Consider the following 17,699-nt stretch of genomic DNA (forward strand, 5'->3'; position numbering starts at 1 on the left):
CTTCTCCAGGAGGCGACCAAACCTGGGACCTCCCACGTGGGAGGCGAATGCCCACAACAGTCTGAGCCACACCCACTCCCTGCAGGCTGCGCGTCTGCTAGTCTGTGGCATCTGCTCAGTTAGGCATCTGCTCACTGCAGTGGGGTGCAGCGTCTAGCTCTCCTTGGGGAAGGGCAGGTGTCTAGCTCTTGTTGCAGCAGGGTGCATAGCTCTTGTGGCAGGTGTGGGCATCTAGCTCTTTTTGTAGTGGGTGTGGGTATCTAGCTCTCATTGTGGCAGGGTGTGGTGCAGTGTCTAGCCCCTGCTGTGGCAGGGTGAAGGTGTCTAGCTCTCGTTGCTGCAGGGTGCAGGCATCTAGCTCTTGTTGTGGTGGGTGTAGGCATCTAGCTCTCATTGCAGCGGGTACAGGTGTCTGCTTATCTTCTTTAGGAGGCACCAGGACCCAAACCTAGGACCTCCCATGTGGTAGGTGGATGCCCAACTGGTTGAGCAAACATCCACTTCCCTCTGCTACTTTTATATTGTTTCAAATTTTTCTTTGTGCTCACTCAATGTCTTCTTGATGTCCTTTATCTCTTTAACCATATTGTCTTTCAACTCATTAATCTGATTTTGGAAACTTGTGTACATCTCATTGATTAGTTGTTTCAAATCCAGTGTATCTTCTTGGGCTTTGAGATATTCCTTTTCTTGGGTCATTTCTTCCATTTTCTTAGTATGGCTCATAACTTTTTGCTGATGTCTAGACATCTGATTTGGGTGGTGAGTTTAGGCAGATGATCGATACTTTTTCTTGTTCATATGGTTTTAGTGGCAGGAGGCTGTGTCTAACTGCTGCTCAGAGTCTTTAAGATTGTCCCTCTTAGTAGCTCAAATTTGGACCCTGGATCCATTAATGGGTTGCAGACCCGCTTCCTAGGGCCTTGGAGAGGGAGACTGTAAAGGCTGGAAAAATTATTTACTTTTAATTTCTTCCTGTACACCTCTCTGGTCTGCCAGCAGACGGTGCTTTTTGGAAGCCTTCTCAGTTTAATGCCTGGTGGGAGTGTGTTTGCTGCAATACAGTACTGGATCCCGGAAGCTAAAAGCCTTGTATTTCAAACTTTCTCAGTGGCAGTTCTCCAACCTTTGATGCCACCCCCCTCACTTTTCCCCTGTAGGAAATAATCCCACTCCCCTCTGCATCCTCAACAACCAGTCCTAGTCAGTAGAGAGGGAGATTGAGAGGGTTGGCTCCAGTTCCGAAAGCAAACAATGGTGTGGCCCCACCCAGCCTGGAATGGCTCGAGAGACACAGCTGACCAAATTTGTTGGTCAAAAGCTGAGTTAGCCTTAGCTATGTGTCTTTCTCTCCCCTTTCCTGCGGAGGTGGATCCCTGGGGCCCCTCTGTGTAATTCAAAAGTGTCCATAGGGTATGGAAAGATGCCAGCATTTGCAGCTGCAGCTTTTAACTCACAGTTGTCCCATCACATTTCTTTTCCTTTGCCCTCTCTCCTCTTGGCGGTGTTCAGACTTCACCAAGTGTTCTAAACCCGACAAGATTTTTTCCAAGCCATTTCTGCCTATCCTCTAGCTATTTTTCAGGGAAAGATGAGAGTCCCTTGTGTTTCTAGGCTACCATCTTCCTGGAAATCTTCAGTATTTGTTTTAAAATAAAAAATCATGAATGCAAAAGAACATTCCAAAAGAAAAAAGCCCCAGATAAGCTTAAAAGAGATCCTATTCTTTTCTCATGTATAAGAAAATAAAAAGCAAACTTTACCACAGTTGACTTTCCATAGCAATTCTACTCTGCAGATAAAATACAAACTCGAACTACTGCCATCTATAAGATTCAAACAACATTGGAGCTCCTGACACAGAGCTGAAAGAAAAGCTGTTGGACAAGAGCCTTCATACCAAGATCAGAGCAGAAACAAGACAAGAGAGATTAGGGTCTTATAACCCACAAGACCCAGAGTAACCCAGAGCTCGGTAACACAACTTGGAGCCTGGGTCTAGGGCTGAAGTCACTGCTGTATCAGCAGCAGATCCCATATTTATTCAGTATGAAAGTTCTGGCCATTAGTGTTTACTGTACATATTTTAGTCCACACTGAATTCAAGGATTTTCTAATATGAAAGACTCCTCAGATAGTTACGAAATAGCTCAGACAACAAGCAAAGAGAATTGCATGTTTAAGAATTTAAGGGAAGTGGATATGGCTCAACTGATAGAGTGTCCACCTACCATATGGAGGGTCCAGGGTTCCATACCCAGGATCTCCTGACCCATGTGGAACTGGCCCACACATAGTGCTGCAGTGCGCGAGGAGTTCTGTGCCATGTAGGGGTGCCCCTGCGCAGGGGAGCCCCACACACAAGGAGTGTGCCCCACAAGAAGAGCCACCCCACATGAAAAAAGTGCAGCTTGCCCAGGAGTGGCACACGGAGAGCTGACGCAGCAAGATGACGTAATAACAACAACAAAAAAAGAAACACAGTTTCCTGCTGCCACCTGATAATGCAAGCAGATGGAGAAGAACCACAGTGAATGGACAGAGACAGCAGATAACAGCGGGGGAAGGGGAGAGAAATGAAATAAATCTTAAAAAAAAAAAAAAATTTAAGACAGCATACTGACCACACACACAACATATCTACTCCCCCCTTCTCTTCCAAAGCTCCACTGAAAGAAAAGAAAATATATTTTTCAGAGAATGAGTTGATAACAAGGCTAGTAAACAGTTAAGGGATCCAGCGACAGATGTTCCAAGCTGCTTAGTCAACAAGCATGAAGAATAGGAGTGGGCCAAAGGAACAATAATCAGATAATCAAATAGCAAATAGGATTTAAAACAGCAGAGCCAGTAGGCCATCTCCAACACCCAAAGGGGCAGCTTTTGCCCTCCTCAGGATGGTACTCTAGGGAGGACATCTTTTGTGGGTGCAGCTGAAGCAGGCTAGTAAGATAGGGAATTAATAGACAGATCTGTAACTGGCAGAGAGTCCACATGGACATCAGTAGCCCACCAGATGGCTGCTGGAAGACCCCTACCTCCTATCCAGAACAAAGACTTCTGGGAGCAAGGAAAAGTTCCAGATGTTATCATTGGGTCCTCACTAGGGGATTGATGGGTGTGGTAATCAATCAAAACAGCAAACTGCTGGAACCCCTCCCCTGCCATTAACAAAGGGGTGGAATAATTAATAGCTTAAAAATCAGACCCCGAGGCCTGAGAGTGCTCTTGCCCTGCTCTCTTGCCTCTGGACGCGTTCCTGCCCTCTGTGTGCTGCTCTCACCATTTTTCCTCTGTCACATGGCCACGGAAATAAACCTGGGGATTCATAACCTGTAATGGGGAATTGTAGTCTGTAAATCAGCCCACTTGATCACTTTTCAACCCGTTCCTCTCTACCTGGGACCCCTGCTCTGTTATTTTCTCCCATTTCTCTTCCCTCCCTTCCTGAATAAATTACTAGCCTAACTGACCCGGTGAGCTTTTGAAATTCATTTCTGCAGCATAGCCAAGAACCTAAATAAAATCCAGTAACATATTTGGTGAGCCGGTCCAGGAGTTTATTGCTGAGTGAAACTATGGCCTACAGCCTGTTTAATGCCTTCCTTTGGTTCTCTATTTTTAAACGGGTTTGCCTATGAACCCCAAAGGTTGTAATCCCAGGAGGGAAGGGGCTGGGGTTTGGGAATTCTCCCCATCTGCGTCCACATTCGCGTCCGTGCCGCGCATCCAGGTTTGTTAAATCTGACCCCAGCCAGGATGTCTGGGTCATAGGGCAGTGGCTTAAATCATGGCCCTCCCAAGACAGAGGTCCCTGGGAGAGCACCAGGCGCTGCGAAGCTTCTTCAAGTCATTTTAGCAGCCAGTCTTTGTCCTTGGGCTTGCCTGCCATTGCCTCCTCCCACCCTCTCCCCTAGGGGATGCATGGCAATGGTAGAGAGCCAAGGGCTTACCCCTTCCAGCAGGTCCATGCCTTTGCAAGCAGCTTTCCTAGCTGACCACACCCAGCTATCTGGGGGAATGAAGTAGGAAGGCGGTGGCCAGAGCCAAAATGGGAGCCGTGGGAATTCCTTTCCCCAGGGCAGTCACAGGCCAGGATACCCTTGCATAATTAACCTTTACCCATGTTTTACCTTTTTACTTCTTACAAATGAATTTCTCTTTGCAGGTTTGTGTTAGGGTGCTTTGGAATGTTTTAAAAACTGTGAAACTAGAAAACTGCCTTTGTCTAGCAAGGAAGCTATTACCTCAGAACTCCAAAGCCTGTTAGCTAGAGCAATTAATCTCTAATTACTTAATGGCCTTTTGATGACTGGTTTAACTGGGAAACTATCAGACAGTAAAGTTATAGAACTAAGACTGTGTCTAAAACTTCTGGAAGTATAGGAGGAAGAAGCACAATTCGGCTTGGCAGCTTCAGGTTGAAATCTAGTCAGCCTGTCTCCCAAGTCTAGGACTGCCCTGGAATGCCCAGCGGCAGGGACTCTAAGATTCCCTGGGGTGACAGGAATCAGAGAGCAGCCAAATGATTCCTGAGATTTAACTCAGGAACTTCTGTTTGTGTCATTCAGTCTCGGACCCTGGAAAGTAGGAGTGCTGAGAACCAGAGAAGGAAACTGAATGGCTTCCATTCCCTAGGCTCATCCATTCAGAGAACAGGCAAATATCTCTTGGGGCAAACATCTCAGGTGCTTTGATACCGCCAAGACCTACCCACAAGGACGCTTACGGGCCAGTTAAACCCTGAAAATAAAAGTTCCCAGGATGCTGAGACAGGGCTTCAGCTCCAAATTATGTGGAGCAGTGAAGTTTAGTCAGACTAAGACTCTGGGACACCAGAAGGGCCGACTAAAGGGTGCTTCTTCATTCTTCCTAAAGCAATGGGTGCAGTCTCTAGATTACCAGCAAACTCCCCATAGGAGTCTCTTAGGAATCAGGAAATTCTGCCTACTGCTGGTCCACATGGTCACAGTACAGCCAAGAGCAGCCTCTGTATAGAACCCTGAATTCCAGTTAAACCAGTGTAAGAAAAGAGAACAGATAAATATGAGGCCCTAAAACCTCATGTTATGTCTCCTTTGAAAAAATGGGGAAATAAATCTCAAACTTTTCAGGGTAAACTCAATTGTGCCTATAAAAGGTGTGAATAGTGATTAAGATTTAAAAAAAACCCTCATGTGCCATCAATTAAGGTCAGAGTTCCTTGAAATGCTAAAAGCTATAAAATTCTCTCTTCTGTTTTAATTTGTGTATAACCTTGTGTTCAACTTTGAAATCTGTTTAACTTTGTCAGTTTGCTTGTGCCTAGGAAATCAGATTTGGGGTTCATCTGTTACAAATTGGATAACAGTGAAAGGTAATCTGAGAATGAGTCTTTGAGGGTCAACACTGTCTTGCTAGTGGAGTTAATGTATAAATCACAAGTGAAATTAATTCAGTTGCTAGAAAAGCAGAGAAACTTCACAAAGTTGTTACTAATAAAGTTCTTATGGCTTAGTTAATAAAGGTATCCAGTTCACATTAAGGTAAAAACTTACTTGAGAATGTAACTCAGAGTTACAATTGCCTTTACATTATGAAATAGCAGAAGACTAACTAAAATTATAACTGGGTGGATTTAGCCTGAACCTATTATTGTCTAAGAATAAATTCTAAACTGACTTTACCTTTGTTTATGGTCACTTCAGGCCTAGCCTCACCCCTTGCCTTTGCTTATGCTCATTTCATAAGAGCTTCTGCCCCTTATAGCTCAGGGGAAAGCAAACTTGAGACATCCCTGTCTCCTGTCCTACTGATATTAGTGACCCTGCTTTAACTCATGGTTCAAAGTGTGGACTAAATTGCTGCCTGGTGGAATTCTTGACCCTTGGGGTTGAACTCCATTCTCTCAGTCCAGGGGACAACGGAGTCTTTATCTCCAAGGACTGGGAAGTGAAGGCCTCCTGCCTTGACTGTCAGGATTCCTAAAAGTGGCAATCCATGAGAGAAACCAGTTTCCCTGAGGCTTCAGTAGCCTTGGTAAATATATAGAATTAGTCTTGCTCATCCATAGTCTGCTAAAGTCAAAGTAAAAGATAAAGGTCTGAAGCAAAGAAAATTATATTAAAGCATTTGGAACATTTTAGTTATAAGCCATTAGTTAAAAAAAAAAAATTCTTGTGTAAAACTGCATGGTCATAGTGCAAATTAAAGAAAAAGCCTTCCAGCAGATCTTCCAAATGTTGTTTTACAGTTGAACTTGTTTTGTAAAAAAATGAAAATTTTAAGTAACTAAGTTGTGTTTCCATGTCAAACTATTCATGTCTTCTATTTGCTCAGTGTGTATCTTCATACATCAGGATGATAATATCAAATTAACAAATAATTCTTAAAAGAGCTCTATTCAAATTGTTAAAAATTAAATATATAGCTACACATGTGATGAATATTCCCAGAGCCCAAATTAGGCTAAAGCAATTTATTTAGCTTGGGTGTTATTTCTTTGGTTTATAAAATACCAAGTTAATAAATTAACATTATATGTATTAAATCTTTTTTTTTTTTTAAGATTTATTTATTTATTTCTCTCCCCCTCTCCCCCACCCCGCCCCAGTTGTCTGTTCTCTGTGTCTATTGGTTGCATCTTCTTTGTCCGCTTCTGTTGTTGTCAGCGGCACGGGAATCTGTGTTTCTTTTTGTTGTGTCATCTTGTCGTGTCAGCTCTCTGTGTGTGGGGCGCCATCTCTGGGCAGGCTGAACTTTCTTTCACGCTGGGTGGCTCTCCTTACGGGGCGCACTCCTTGCTCGTGGGGCTCCCCTGCGCAGGGACACCCCTGCGTGGCACGGCACTCCTTGCACACATCAGCTCTGAGCATGGGCCAGCTCCACATGGGTCAAGGAGACCCAGGGTTTGAACCACGGACCTCCCATGTGGTAGACGGAAGCCCTAACCACTGGGTCAAGTCCGCTTCCCTGTATTAAATCTTTAAAATGATAAAAATTCTAAGATCATATCTAATGAAATTAAGTAAAAGAAATGTAGGGCTGCCCTCTCTTAAATGCATAAAGTAAATTCCTTGGTTGCTAATTGTAATCTAAGGTAAATTAGCCAATCTGTGTGACTGTGGTCAATTATAAAGAGTTTGTGAAAGCATCTTCCAAACTGAAGCATTTAAATGGCTCTAGTTCTAAGAAGCCATTATTAACTAGAAACCTAGATTGATATTAATGGCAAAAAGTAACTTCATAGCAATGAAACCTGTCTGAAAGTCACCTCAATGTGCATATTCAAGTGGTGGTAATGAAAAGTTACCTTGATTCCATTGGGAATCTTCAGTTTTCATTTTAAAAATGGAAAAAATAGTTTTTCCTCTACTGATAAGTAAAATACCTATTTAATGTCTTTATGGTAAAACTGTAGAAGTAAAAGAGCAAAATACTAAAAAGTTAAGTTCATTTGATATGTAACACATTGCATTGGAAATGTTTAAAAGGTATATGAAAATCAAGAAATAGACTTCAATATTGTCAAACTCTCTTGTGCATTCAAACCAGGCCTTGAAATACATTATAGGTTGCCTCTCCCTATGAGTTATTGGCTAGATTGGTCACTGACCCCTAAACAATAAAGGTATCTACTACATCTCTGGTTGTGCTCCTGAAGTAGATGGAAACTACGTTGCAGTTTCAAACCCCTGCAGAGCCAACGGTGGCTCGATATAGCCAGATGTACAATGGAAATTGCCTCCAGGCTGGCACTGGCATAGTGCCAAAGAGCGCTATGTACCAGTCCAGAGGGATACTGGAAACTACCTTCTTAGCTTCTCTCTAGGATCAATGGTGCTGTGGCTTACTCACTGTGTAAAGGACATACCAAGTAGAGCCATGATCGCCAGAGTACTGTGAGTAGAACTTAAAACACAACTGCCATTATGCCTGCTCCCATGGAGAGATAATGTGTAAAGTACTGCAAACCTGAAACTTAAATCTATTAATTACAGCTCAAAGAGAAACTTATGCATTGAGTAATATATTAATTAGTGTAAGTAATGTACCTATACCCTGTTCTAAATTTATATCTGATGATAATGGCGATATTTCTATTAGATCACGTACAGAAGGACACTGAACATGTTAAAAGTCCTGGTAAACTTCATTTTCTAAATAGTTGATGAATGTGCTTAACCCTGGTTTCCCTCCTACCCCTTATTCCAGCACATGTACCAATACTTAAAGTTCCACAGTATACCCAGGATGAACCAACCAGGGCAGCTAGCCTGGGGTTCACCCTGGAGGCTGATGGGTGGCTTGTTAAGGATACTTAAGTCTACCTATTAGGAGCAGTGCAGTGAAAAGCCCTTCATGGACTTACCAAGCCACTCATCTGAGGAAGGATGCCCTATCCAGCTTAGCCAAATGGTTTTCCAAAAAACAAAGCGGGGTGAAAACAGTCAAATTACCAGGAGTTGCTCAATTAGAGCCAAAATGTAAGGAACTTTACTCTGTAGTTCTAATCATTCCCACAGTTGTTTTTTTTTTCAAAATTTTTTTGTCTTTATTTTTTTAATATTACATTCAAAAAATATAAGGTCCCCATATACTCCCCACCCCCTTTACCCCACTCCTCCCATAATAACAACCTCCTCCATCATCATGGGACATTCATTGCACTTGGTGAATACATCTCTGAGCACTGCTGCACCACATGGTCAATGGTCCACATTACAGTTTACATTCTCCCCCAGTCCACCCAGTGGGCCACAGGAGGACATATAATGTCCGGTAACTGTCCCTGCAGTACCACCCAGGACAGCTCCAAGTCCTGAAAATGCCCCCACATCACATCTCTTCCTCCCACTCCCTACCCTCAGCAGCTACCATGGCCACTTTCTCCAAATCAATGCTACATTTTCTTCGATTACTAATCACAATAGTTCATGAATAGAGTATCAGTAAGCCCACTCTAATCCATACTCTATTCCTCCATCCTGTGGACCCTGGAATGGTTGTGTCCACTCCACATCTATCTCAAGAGGGGGCTTAGATTCCACATGGATGACAGACGCAATTCTCCTGCTTTCAGTTGTAGGCACTTTTGGCTCTCTGGTGTGGTGGTTGACCTTCTTCACCTCCATGTTAGCTGAGTGGGGTAAGTCCAATAAACCAGAGTGTAGAAGTTGCTAGTCTATTGAGGCTCAGGGCCCGGCTATCACATGGACCATCCAGAGATTCAGGTCCCCTGGGTATACACTAAACCCCAGCACCAACCACAAGTCCGATAAAAGTAACAGGAGAGGCTTGTGAACAAAGATCACATCTGATTCCAGCTCCATCACAAAGAAACACAAACTCCAAAGTAGGGCCAACTGACATGGCACTCCCACAGCTATTGAAGTCAAAAGATTTTCCAGCTTGGTGCACTAATCCTGAGTGAAGCAAGCTGCTCAAGGAAGTGCCAGTTCACCAGAAGCACCTGAGTGCCAGTCATTGGACGGCCTGAAATACCTCTTCAAGAGAAAAAGCTAAATAGTGCCTGTGTCAAAGTCAGCTGTTCCCTCTAACTCTAGCCCAAATGCCATTCGCTAGGGGAAAAACAAACCAAATATCGCTTAAAGAAACCTTGTCTGTTTTCATCTCCTGTACCTTAACTAAAAAGGGCAATACTTCTTCCCATTCTACTAAAGAAAGAATATGCTTTCCCATCAACTTTTGAGAAAATGCAGTCTTTGCAGACACCTGACCTTTTCTACTTCGGTGGTCCAGTGTCCTCTTAGTAGAACCATATATTCTCAAAATTCTAATTAAGTTTATTTCTTCCAGAATCAACATCTTGTTAGCCAGGTAGGGACTTCATCCAGGTTCACACACAGTGCCAGATCTGTCTTCCTCTAATCAAGATAGAATAGCAGGGTTTTACACCTTGTCAGGTAGGGACTACAGTCCCTTACCAGCAGGAAGTAGCTACAAAGGAAAGATCATCTCCCTTCAGCACCCTTTAAGATTAAAGGTGTAAACTCTCTGAGGGGGGAATGAAGCAGGCTAGTAAGATAGGGAATCAATAGACGGATCTGGAACCTGGCAGAGAGTCCACGTGGACATCAGTAGCCCCCAAGATGGTTGCTAGAAGACCCTCACCCTCAGGATTCTGCTATCCAGAACAAAGACTTCTTTGGGAGCAAGGAAAAGCCCCAAATGTTCCCTAGGGACTTTATCATTGGGTCCTTACTAGGGGATTGATGGGTATGGTAATCAATCAAAACAGCAAACTGCTGGAACACCTCCCCTGCCATTAGCAAAGGGGTAGAATAATTAATAGTTTAAAAAGTAGACAGCGAGACCTGAGCGCACTCTTGCCCTGCTCTTGCCTCTGGACCCGTTCTTGCCCTCTGTGCATCACTCTCACCATTTTTCCTCTGTCACGTGGCCAGGCAAGTAAAGCTGGGATTCAAACCTATAACGGGGAATTGTAGTCTGTAAATCAGCCCACTTTATCACTTTTCAACCCCTTCTTCTCTACCTGGGACCCCTGATGTGTTATTTTCTCCCATTTCTCTTCCCTCCCTACCTGAATAAATTCCTGGCCTAACTCACCCAGTGTGCTCTTGAAATTCATTTCTACAGCACAGCCAAGAACCTAAATAAAATCCAGTAACACAGTGACCTGAGAAAGAAGAGCAGAACTTAAGGCTACTCTATGCCTGTGAAGACAGAGGGGAAGAGAGGACAAGTAGCTCTGCCCAAGAGGGAGAGCATAATTGTCACCCTTTACCTCTGTGGTAAGGCCTGCCCTATCTAGGCAAGGAGAAGGGGATACACTCTCACCATGCCTACCTAAAGTAGAGTCTGACAGTCAATATGCTTTGCCCTTACACAAAATTCATGGTTAGCCTTTCATCCAGGTAGATGACACCAAGGAAACAGTCTAACACAACAATATGGAAAATCCAGGCCTGCTTTCAATTTTAATCAGTCCAGTCTTTTGTTCATAAATATGACTCAACACCTCATTAAAATCAAGAAAACATCAGGAAAAAAGGCAATCCGTGTTGAATTAAAACAGTGAGCCCTGAAGGAAACCAAGAAAAGTTAAGAAACAGAAGAGAACTTTAAAAATATTTCAATCTGTATCCTCAGAAAGACTGGCAGACAAACTGCATCCATTAAACCACAGGATCTTAATTAATAAAAAATTTAAAAAAGAAGCAAATCAGAGGACAACGGTTTCTGGAAACTAAAATACGAAAGCCAATTTAAAAATACAGTATAAGAAATTGTGATCGTTTGGGGCTTTTATGAACCCCAGAAAAAATGACGTCCTTAGAGCTAATCCATCCCCAGAGTGTAAACCTATTGTAGGTGGGACCTTCCTTTTGATTAGATTCACTTCAGTAGGGCGTGACCCAGGGCGGGTCTGAATTCCTTACTGGAGTCCTTTTTAAAAGGGATGAATACTTAGAGAGGGAGCTGCAGAGACAGACAGAAACCCAGCGATGCTGAGAGAGGAAGCCACAGGAAAGCAGGGAGTGAAAGCAATGAGACCAGGAGGAAGGTGCCATTTGGCAGAGGAGTCCAGGATCTCAGGGAGACAGCGTCGCCTGATGCCTTGATTTCGACATTTTCACAGCCTTAGAACTATAAGTCTGCAACCTAATAAATCCCCATTGTAAAAGCCAGTCCATTTCTAGTTTGATTGCTTTTGGCAGCTTTTAGCAAACTAAAATAGGAATGGATAATAGAACAGCTAGTGCTCAAACTGGTGATCCAGAAGATACGGATGGGGAAAAGACAAAGAACAGTAATGACAGAAAAGTTGACATGAAGGAAAGAACCAAAATGCCTCAAAAAGGAGTTCTTAAAGCAGAGACAATGACAATAAGAGGATAATTTTCCCTGAACTAAGGAAACACACTAGTTTTCAGACTGAAAAGTCCACCAAAAGTCCAGGAAGAAGAACCAAAAAAAAAAGAAAAAACCCAAACCTAAATATTGGTTAAATTTCAGAATTCCAATGCCTGTTTCTATGGGTTTAACTTTTTTTACTCAACCTATAGATAAAGCAGCAAAAAAGATCCATTGTTATTGAAAAGGATGTAATGGTATAAACTTTAAGACATAAAAATAATTTTAAAAACTTATCAAACAGAGAAGGAACGTGTAAAGAAGGGTAGGTAGGATGTGATGACTGCAATAAATGTCAAGCTAGGAATCAAGAGATACCAATATAAGGTTAAGAAAAGATGATACATAAATCAACTATATTTAGTTCCTACTACTGTCTTAAGTCCAGAGAGAAAGGCTGGGGATGGAATTTTATTTTATTTACCCTGTGTATATAGTCGATTTTAAAACAACTTTTAATGAAGATATTGCAAAGAAGCAAGACACTGATGGCTTTGGGGGAAAAAAAGAGGAAGAGAAGGAGGAAGGAGGAGGAGGAAGGGAGAAAATGAGGAAGAAGTAGAAGAGAGGAGAGGAAGGAAGGAAAGAAGGTAGAAAGGACAGATAGAAGGAAGGAGCAGCAACATCAATACAAAATTAAGGTTATTTGTTTGATAAACTTGGGGACAGGATCCCATAGCTCTGCTCACAGTAGAAACTAAATATACATGTTCCCAATTAATGCTTAATGCTGAGAAATTATCATGACAGCATGTTGTAAGCAGAAAATGCACTTCTTTATCTGCTGGTGCCAAACGATGTCCTTCCCCAAAACTAGATCAAGCGACTTTTTAGCTATGGAGTAACTGCTGACATTGGAGGAGATTATTGTCAGTGGGGTGAGCAGCAGCCAACTCACACATACCCTCAACTCATACCTCTAAATGCAGATTTCAGAAGGTAATATCTAGATATTAATGCAAAGGAACCATATTGCTGTTAATAAAAAAAGAGTAAAGCAGAGAAGAACAAACAAGGAGAGAGGTTTGCCGATCTGCCACATACTTACATTGTTGATCAGGTAGACACCTCGCCCCCGAGAGGAGGCCACTGGTTTTACTATCCAAGGTCCCCGGTCTTTTGAATATGAATCTGCTCAAAATATTGGGAGAAAAAGGGGGAGGAAGGAGACAAGAGAAAGGAGGAACATGAATTTATTTATCATCTTAAATTTCAATGGTGGTTATAGTCATTTACCCAAAATTTCCAAATTCCCAAATGGAGGGCAGCAGCTAAAATAACCTGTGTTTTTGGAGGAGCCTTAAAAATGAAAACAAAAGCCAAGAGTGAAAGAAAAGAAGATGGCAAAATTATTCACACATAATTTATTTCTTCTACCATTTCCCCTCTTATGAACAAGAATTAAAACACAATAAGGTCAATATCTGGGTGATGGTCTATTACTAACAGCCTTCCCAAACTTGGAGATTCTCATCTCCATTAACTAAAGGACCTCCAGAGACTCACACAGCAAACAGTGAATCAAAAGCTGGATCTCCTAATATGGTTCCTTTCCTTAAGCAATCTCTCTGAGCTTACAACAAAGGATTGCTTTAAATCAAACAACGTGTAACTGGACAGGGAGGACAATGATTTACAAATGATTAAAAGGTGGCATTTACTTTTGTTCCTTTCCTAGGTTCAGATTTATACTTTAAATACCTTTGGATCATGGGAGGAAAAAAACCAGACAGTTCAAACTAAGTCTCCCAGAGGCTTATACATGCTCTGGAAAGAAGCAGATGACTCTGCCCTCTACTTAGGGAAGGTTGGAAGTTATGTGAGAGAAAGTGGGAGAGAGGACTTAGAGCTGCTAAGCCCTCACATCCCAGAGTGGAGAGAGTGAGTAGTTCTTATTCTCAAACCTCTGCCCTTTCAGTTCTGAGGAACTACCTCAGATGGCAGTGGTGATTGCTGTTTCAAAGCAGGGGGGACAGGAAGAAAAAAAGATGAAAATTAGGAGATTTTTCTTGACTTTTCCCTCTTTGAAGGAAGAGACAGGAAAGGTATAGATGAGTGCGGAAAAATACATCAAGTAAATACAAATGTTTGTCAGAAGCTTTCACAAAGATTTCCCTTTTTCATTGCCAAGGTTGCTAGGTATCAACATATTAACACCATTTTTATCTAGACACACTCCAAAAGAAACCTAATAAAGCTCCCCATAATTTAGGTTTCTCTGACTTGAGTTATTAAGAGGCAAGTACTTCATCTATGGGCTAATATTCCTGCTTTCTACTCCCAGATAAATACACAAACGTCCCCTCCATCCCGAATCTGGGCAATGCACCATGCTTTCAGCAGGGAACCATGTTAGCTCAGATATCTCCCCCAGGTTACCTGCCAGCAACTACTGTCCCTTTTCTACCCTTTCCCTTTTGTCTCCCTATGATATGAGCCAAATAATGGCTTCAAGCCTCCCTTATCAGGAACCTGACTTTCTCAAGAGCACAAACCATTTTACCATGAAGAGAAAGAAAGGATCGCTTTGTCTACACCTGACCCCCACCCAATTTCCCCCTGCCTTTCCTCTTTATTCACCACAAGAAAATTAGAAAACAATTTAATGTGCCACATAGAATTAAATAGTCTATGGGCATTTTAGCAAAAGTCAACACCCAACAAGATGGCAGAAAGAGATACTTCAGGGTTCTGACCCCCCGCGAAGCTTTGAACAACTAGCAAGAACTAGCAAAAACATCTTTTTCAAAATTCCAGGCAACAGTTAAAGGACCACAATAACAGGGTAAGGACCAAATTAAGAAAAAGCCTATATAAAAGTGGTGGGATCTCGTAACCTCCAGGCTAGCCCCACCCCTGCCCCTCAGAGGCTCAGAGCTGAGAGGGCCTGCACTCCCAGTACACGTCCCTGGTCCTGGTTCCACCCTGAGCAGAGTGGGTGCAGGGATATCTGGCCTAATCTGCATGGTTGTGGCCTGAGGGCCTTGCCGTTCCAGAACTTCACCTACTTGTAGAAGGCAGTTCACAGAATTCTCCTACAGAACACTGTGTGAGAGCAGTCAAGGTGTGCAGCTGCCAAAAGCAAGGGGACTGGCTGTAGGACATACGGTGTAGTGCCCAGGATGGTGAGGAAACTGTTTACTAGGGTAAAGAGGACACTGGGAACCATGTGAATAGGGGAATTCTGAAGGTCACACATACATGCCAAAGACAGAAACATGAACAGAGAGGATCAAGGAGGCCCCTACGCTTTGGACTAGAGCCATTCTCTAAACTCATTATACGCGTAAATCCTGAAGGAGAGCACAGGTCAATGTGTAAAGACTGGAAATGATGTTTCCTTTTGTACTCTTTTTTGTTGTTGTGGTTAGCTCCTGGCAGTCAAGGAAAGCTCTGTCATAACACTAGCTGAATACAAACAAAGAACAGATGCCTCACTATCTAAATTCTAATGATAATCATCTAAACCAATGATAATCATCTAAATCAATGATAACATCCAAAATGTTCAGGTTTCAACAAAAGATTAGGAAACATACAAGAAGAGGACATGATTGCCCAAGGAATGGAGAAGATTAAAGCATTACAAATCATCAATGAGGAGAGGCAGACCTGGGACATTCCAGAAAAAGTGAAAAAAAAAAAAATGTCCTAAGTATGTTCAAAGAGCAAAAGGTAAACTGGAACAAAGAAAGAAAGGAATCAGGAAAATGCTAGATGAACCACAAAGAGAATATCAATAGAGAGGTAGAAATTATGAAAAAGAAATAAACAACTGAAGATCACAGTAATACAAATTTTAAAAATTCCCAGAGGGGTTCATGGCAGACTGATGCTGGCAAAAGAAAGAATCAGTGAACTTGAAGGTAAGATCACTGAAATCATCCAGCCTGAGAAGCAGAAAGAAGAATGAAGAAAAGTGAACAGAGTCTGAGGAACCTGTGTTACACTATCAAGCATACCAATATATGCACTGTGAGAGTCCCAGAGGAAAAGAGAAAAAAGGGTAGAGAGAATATTCAAAGAAATAACAGCTGAAAATTTCCCAAATTTAACAAAAGATGTGAACACATACATCCAAGGTACTCAACAAACTCCAAAGAGGATATATCCAAATAGACCCACACCATGGCAGATTATAATTAAACTGTCAAATACCAAATATAAAGAGAGAATTCAGAAAGCCTCAAGAGAAAAGTGTGTCAAGTACAGGGAGCCTCAATAGAATTAGTGCCAATTTTTCATTAGGCACCATGGAGGCAAGAAGGCAGAGGGATAACATATTTAAAGTGATGAAAGTAAAAAAACTGCCACCTAAAAAGTCTATATCCAGCAAAATTTTAAAAATGAAGGATGTGGCTCAAACGATTGGGCTCCCATCTACCATATGGGAGGTCCCAGGTTTGATTCCTAGGGTCTCTGGAGAGCTGGACTGCACAGAGCTGGTCCATGCAGAGAGCTGGCCTGAGCAGCAAACTGATGCAACAAGACAACACAACAAAAAAGAGACAAAGGAAAAGACAATGAGAAACACAACAAACCAGGGAGCTAAGGTGGCTCAAGTGATTACATGTCTCTCTCCCATGTCAGAAAGTCCCAGGATCAGTTCCCAGTGCCTCCTGAAGAGAAGACAAGGAGAGAAGACAAGAAGACACAGAAGAACATGCAGCAAATGGACACAGGGAGCAGACAGCTAGCACAAGCAGTGTGGGGGTAGGGTGGGGGTGTAATAAATAAAAATAAAGTATATCTTTAAAAAAAAACAAAGGAGATAAAAAACACAAAAAGAAGAAATAAAAAATAAATAATGAAGGAGAGATTAAGAAAATCCCAGATAAACAAAAGTTGAGGGAGTACCCTAAAGAGATACTAAGGACAGTTCTTCAGGTTGACAGGAAAGGACTGTAGATAATAGATTAAAGCTACATAAAGAAATAAGTATCTCCATGAGGGTAACAACATGGGTAAATATAAATGCCAGTACTACGGTATTTTTGATTTGTAACTCTACTTTTTATTTCTCACAGGATCTAAAGGCAAATGCAGTGACGCGGACTTGGCCCAGTGGTTAGGGCAATGTCTACCACATGGGAGGTCTGCGGTTCAGACCCCGGGCCTCCTTGACCCATGTGGAGCTGGCCCATGCACAGTGCTGATGTGCGCAAGGAGTGCAGTGCCACGCAGGCGTGTCCCCCGCATAGGGAGCCCCACGCGCAAGGAGTGCACCCCATAAGGAGAGCCGCCCAGCGCGAAGGAAAGTTCAGCCTGCCCAGAAGTGGTGCCACACACACGGAGAGCTGACGCAACAAGATGACGCAACAAAAAGAAACACAGATTCCTGTGCCACTGAACAACAGAAGTGGACAAAGACGACGCAGCAAATAGACACAGAGAACAGACAAATGGGGCGGCGGGGAGAAGGGGAAATAAATAAATAAATAAATAAATAAATAAATAAATCTTTAAAATAAATAAATAAAGGCAAATGCATAAAATGTAATGAGAAATCAGTGATTTTGGACTCATAATGTATAAACATATAACTTTGTGGAATAATGGAGTAATATAAGAATAAAGTTTGTATATACTATTGAAGTTAAGCTGGTATCAAAGCAAACGAGATTGTTATAGGAGAGTAAATGTAAACTTTATGGTAACAACAAAGAAAATATCAGAGATTATGCAAGCTCAAAGAGACGGGCAGGAGGCAGGAGAATGGGGGATTAATGCAAAACGGATGTAGGAATTCTGTTCAGGGAGATGGGAAAATTTTAGTAATGGAAGATGGTGAAGGGACGGCAACACTGTGAATGTGATTAATC

General features: G+C 42.3%; 1 protein-coding gene across 50 annotated transcripts in view; it reads right to left on the reverse strand.

Moving 5' to 3' along the window:
* TTLL5 (tubulin tyrosine ligase like 5) overlaps positions 1-17,699 on the reverse strand; it is a 349,192-nt gene that overhangs the window by 296,302 nt on the left and 35,191 nt on the right. For 43 of the 50 annotated variants that reach the window (XR_011648300.1, XM_058293031.2, XM_071213776.1 and 40 more), the window contains exon 7: positions 12,926-13,008. The exons of the other annotated variants lie outside the window; for them this stretch is intronic. Coding sequence is in view for 42 of the 43 variants with exons in the window: in XM_058293031.2 (XP_058149014.1) it covers positions 12,926-13,008 (83 nt within the window). In the remaining variant the exon portion in view is untranslated. The remainder of the gene's footprint in view (positions 1-12,925; positions 13,009-17,699) is intronic. 50 annotated transcript variants of the gene reach the window in all.

This window comes from Dasypus novemcinctus, chromosome 3, assembly GCF_030445035.2.
Source record: "Dasypus novemcinctus isolate mDasNov1 chromosome 3, mDasNov1.1.hap2, whole genome shotgun sequence".
NCBI lineage: Eukaryota > Metazoa > Chordata > Mammalia > Cingulata > Dasypodidae > Dasypus > Dasypus novemcinctus.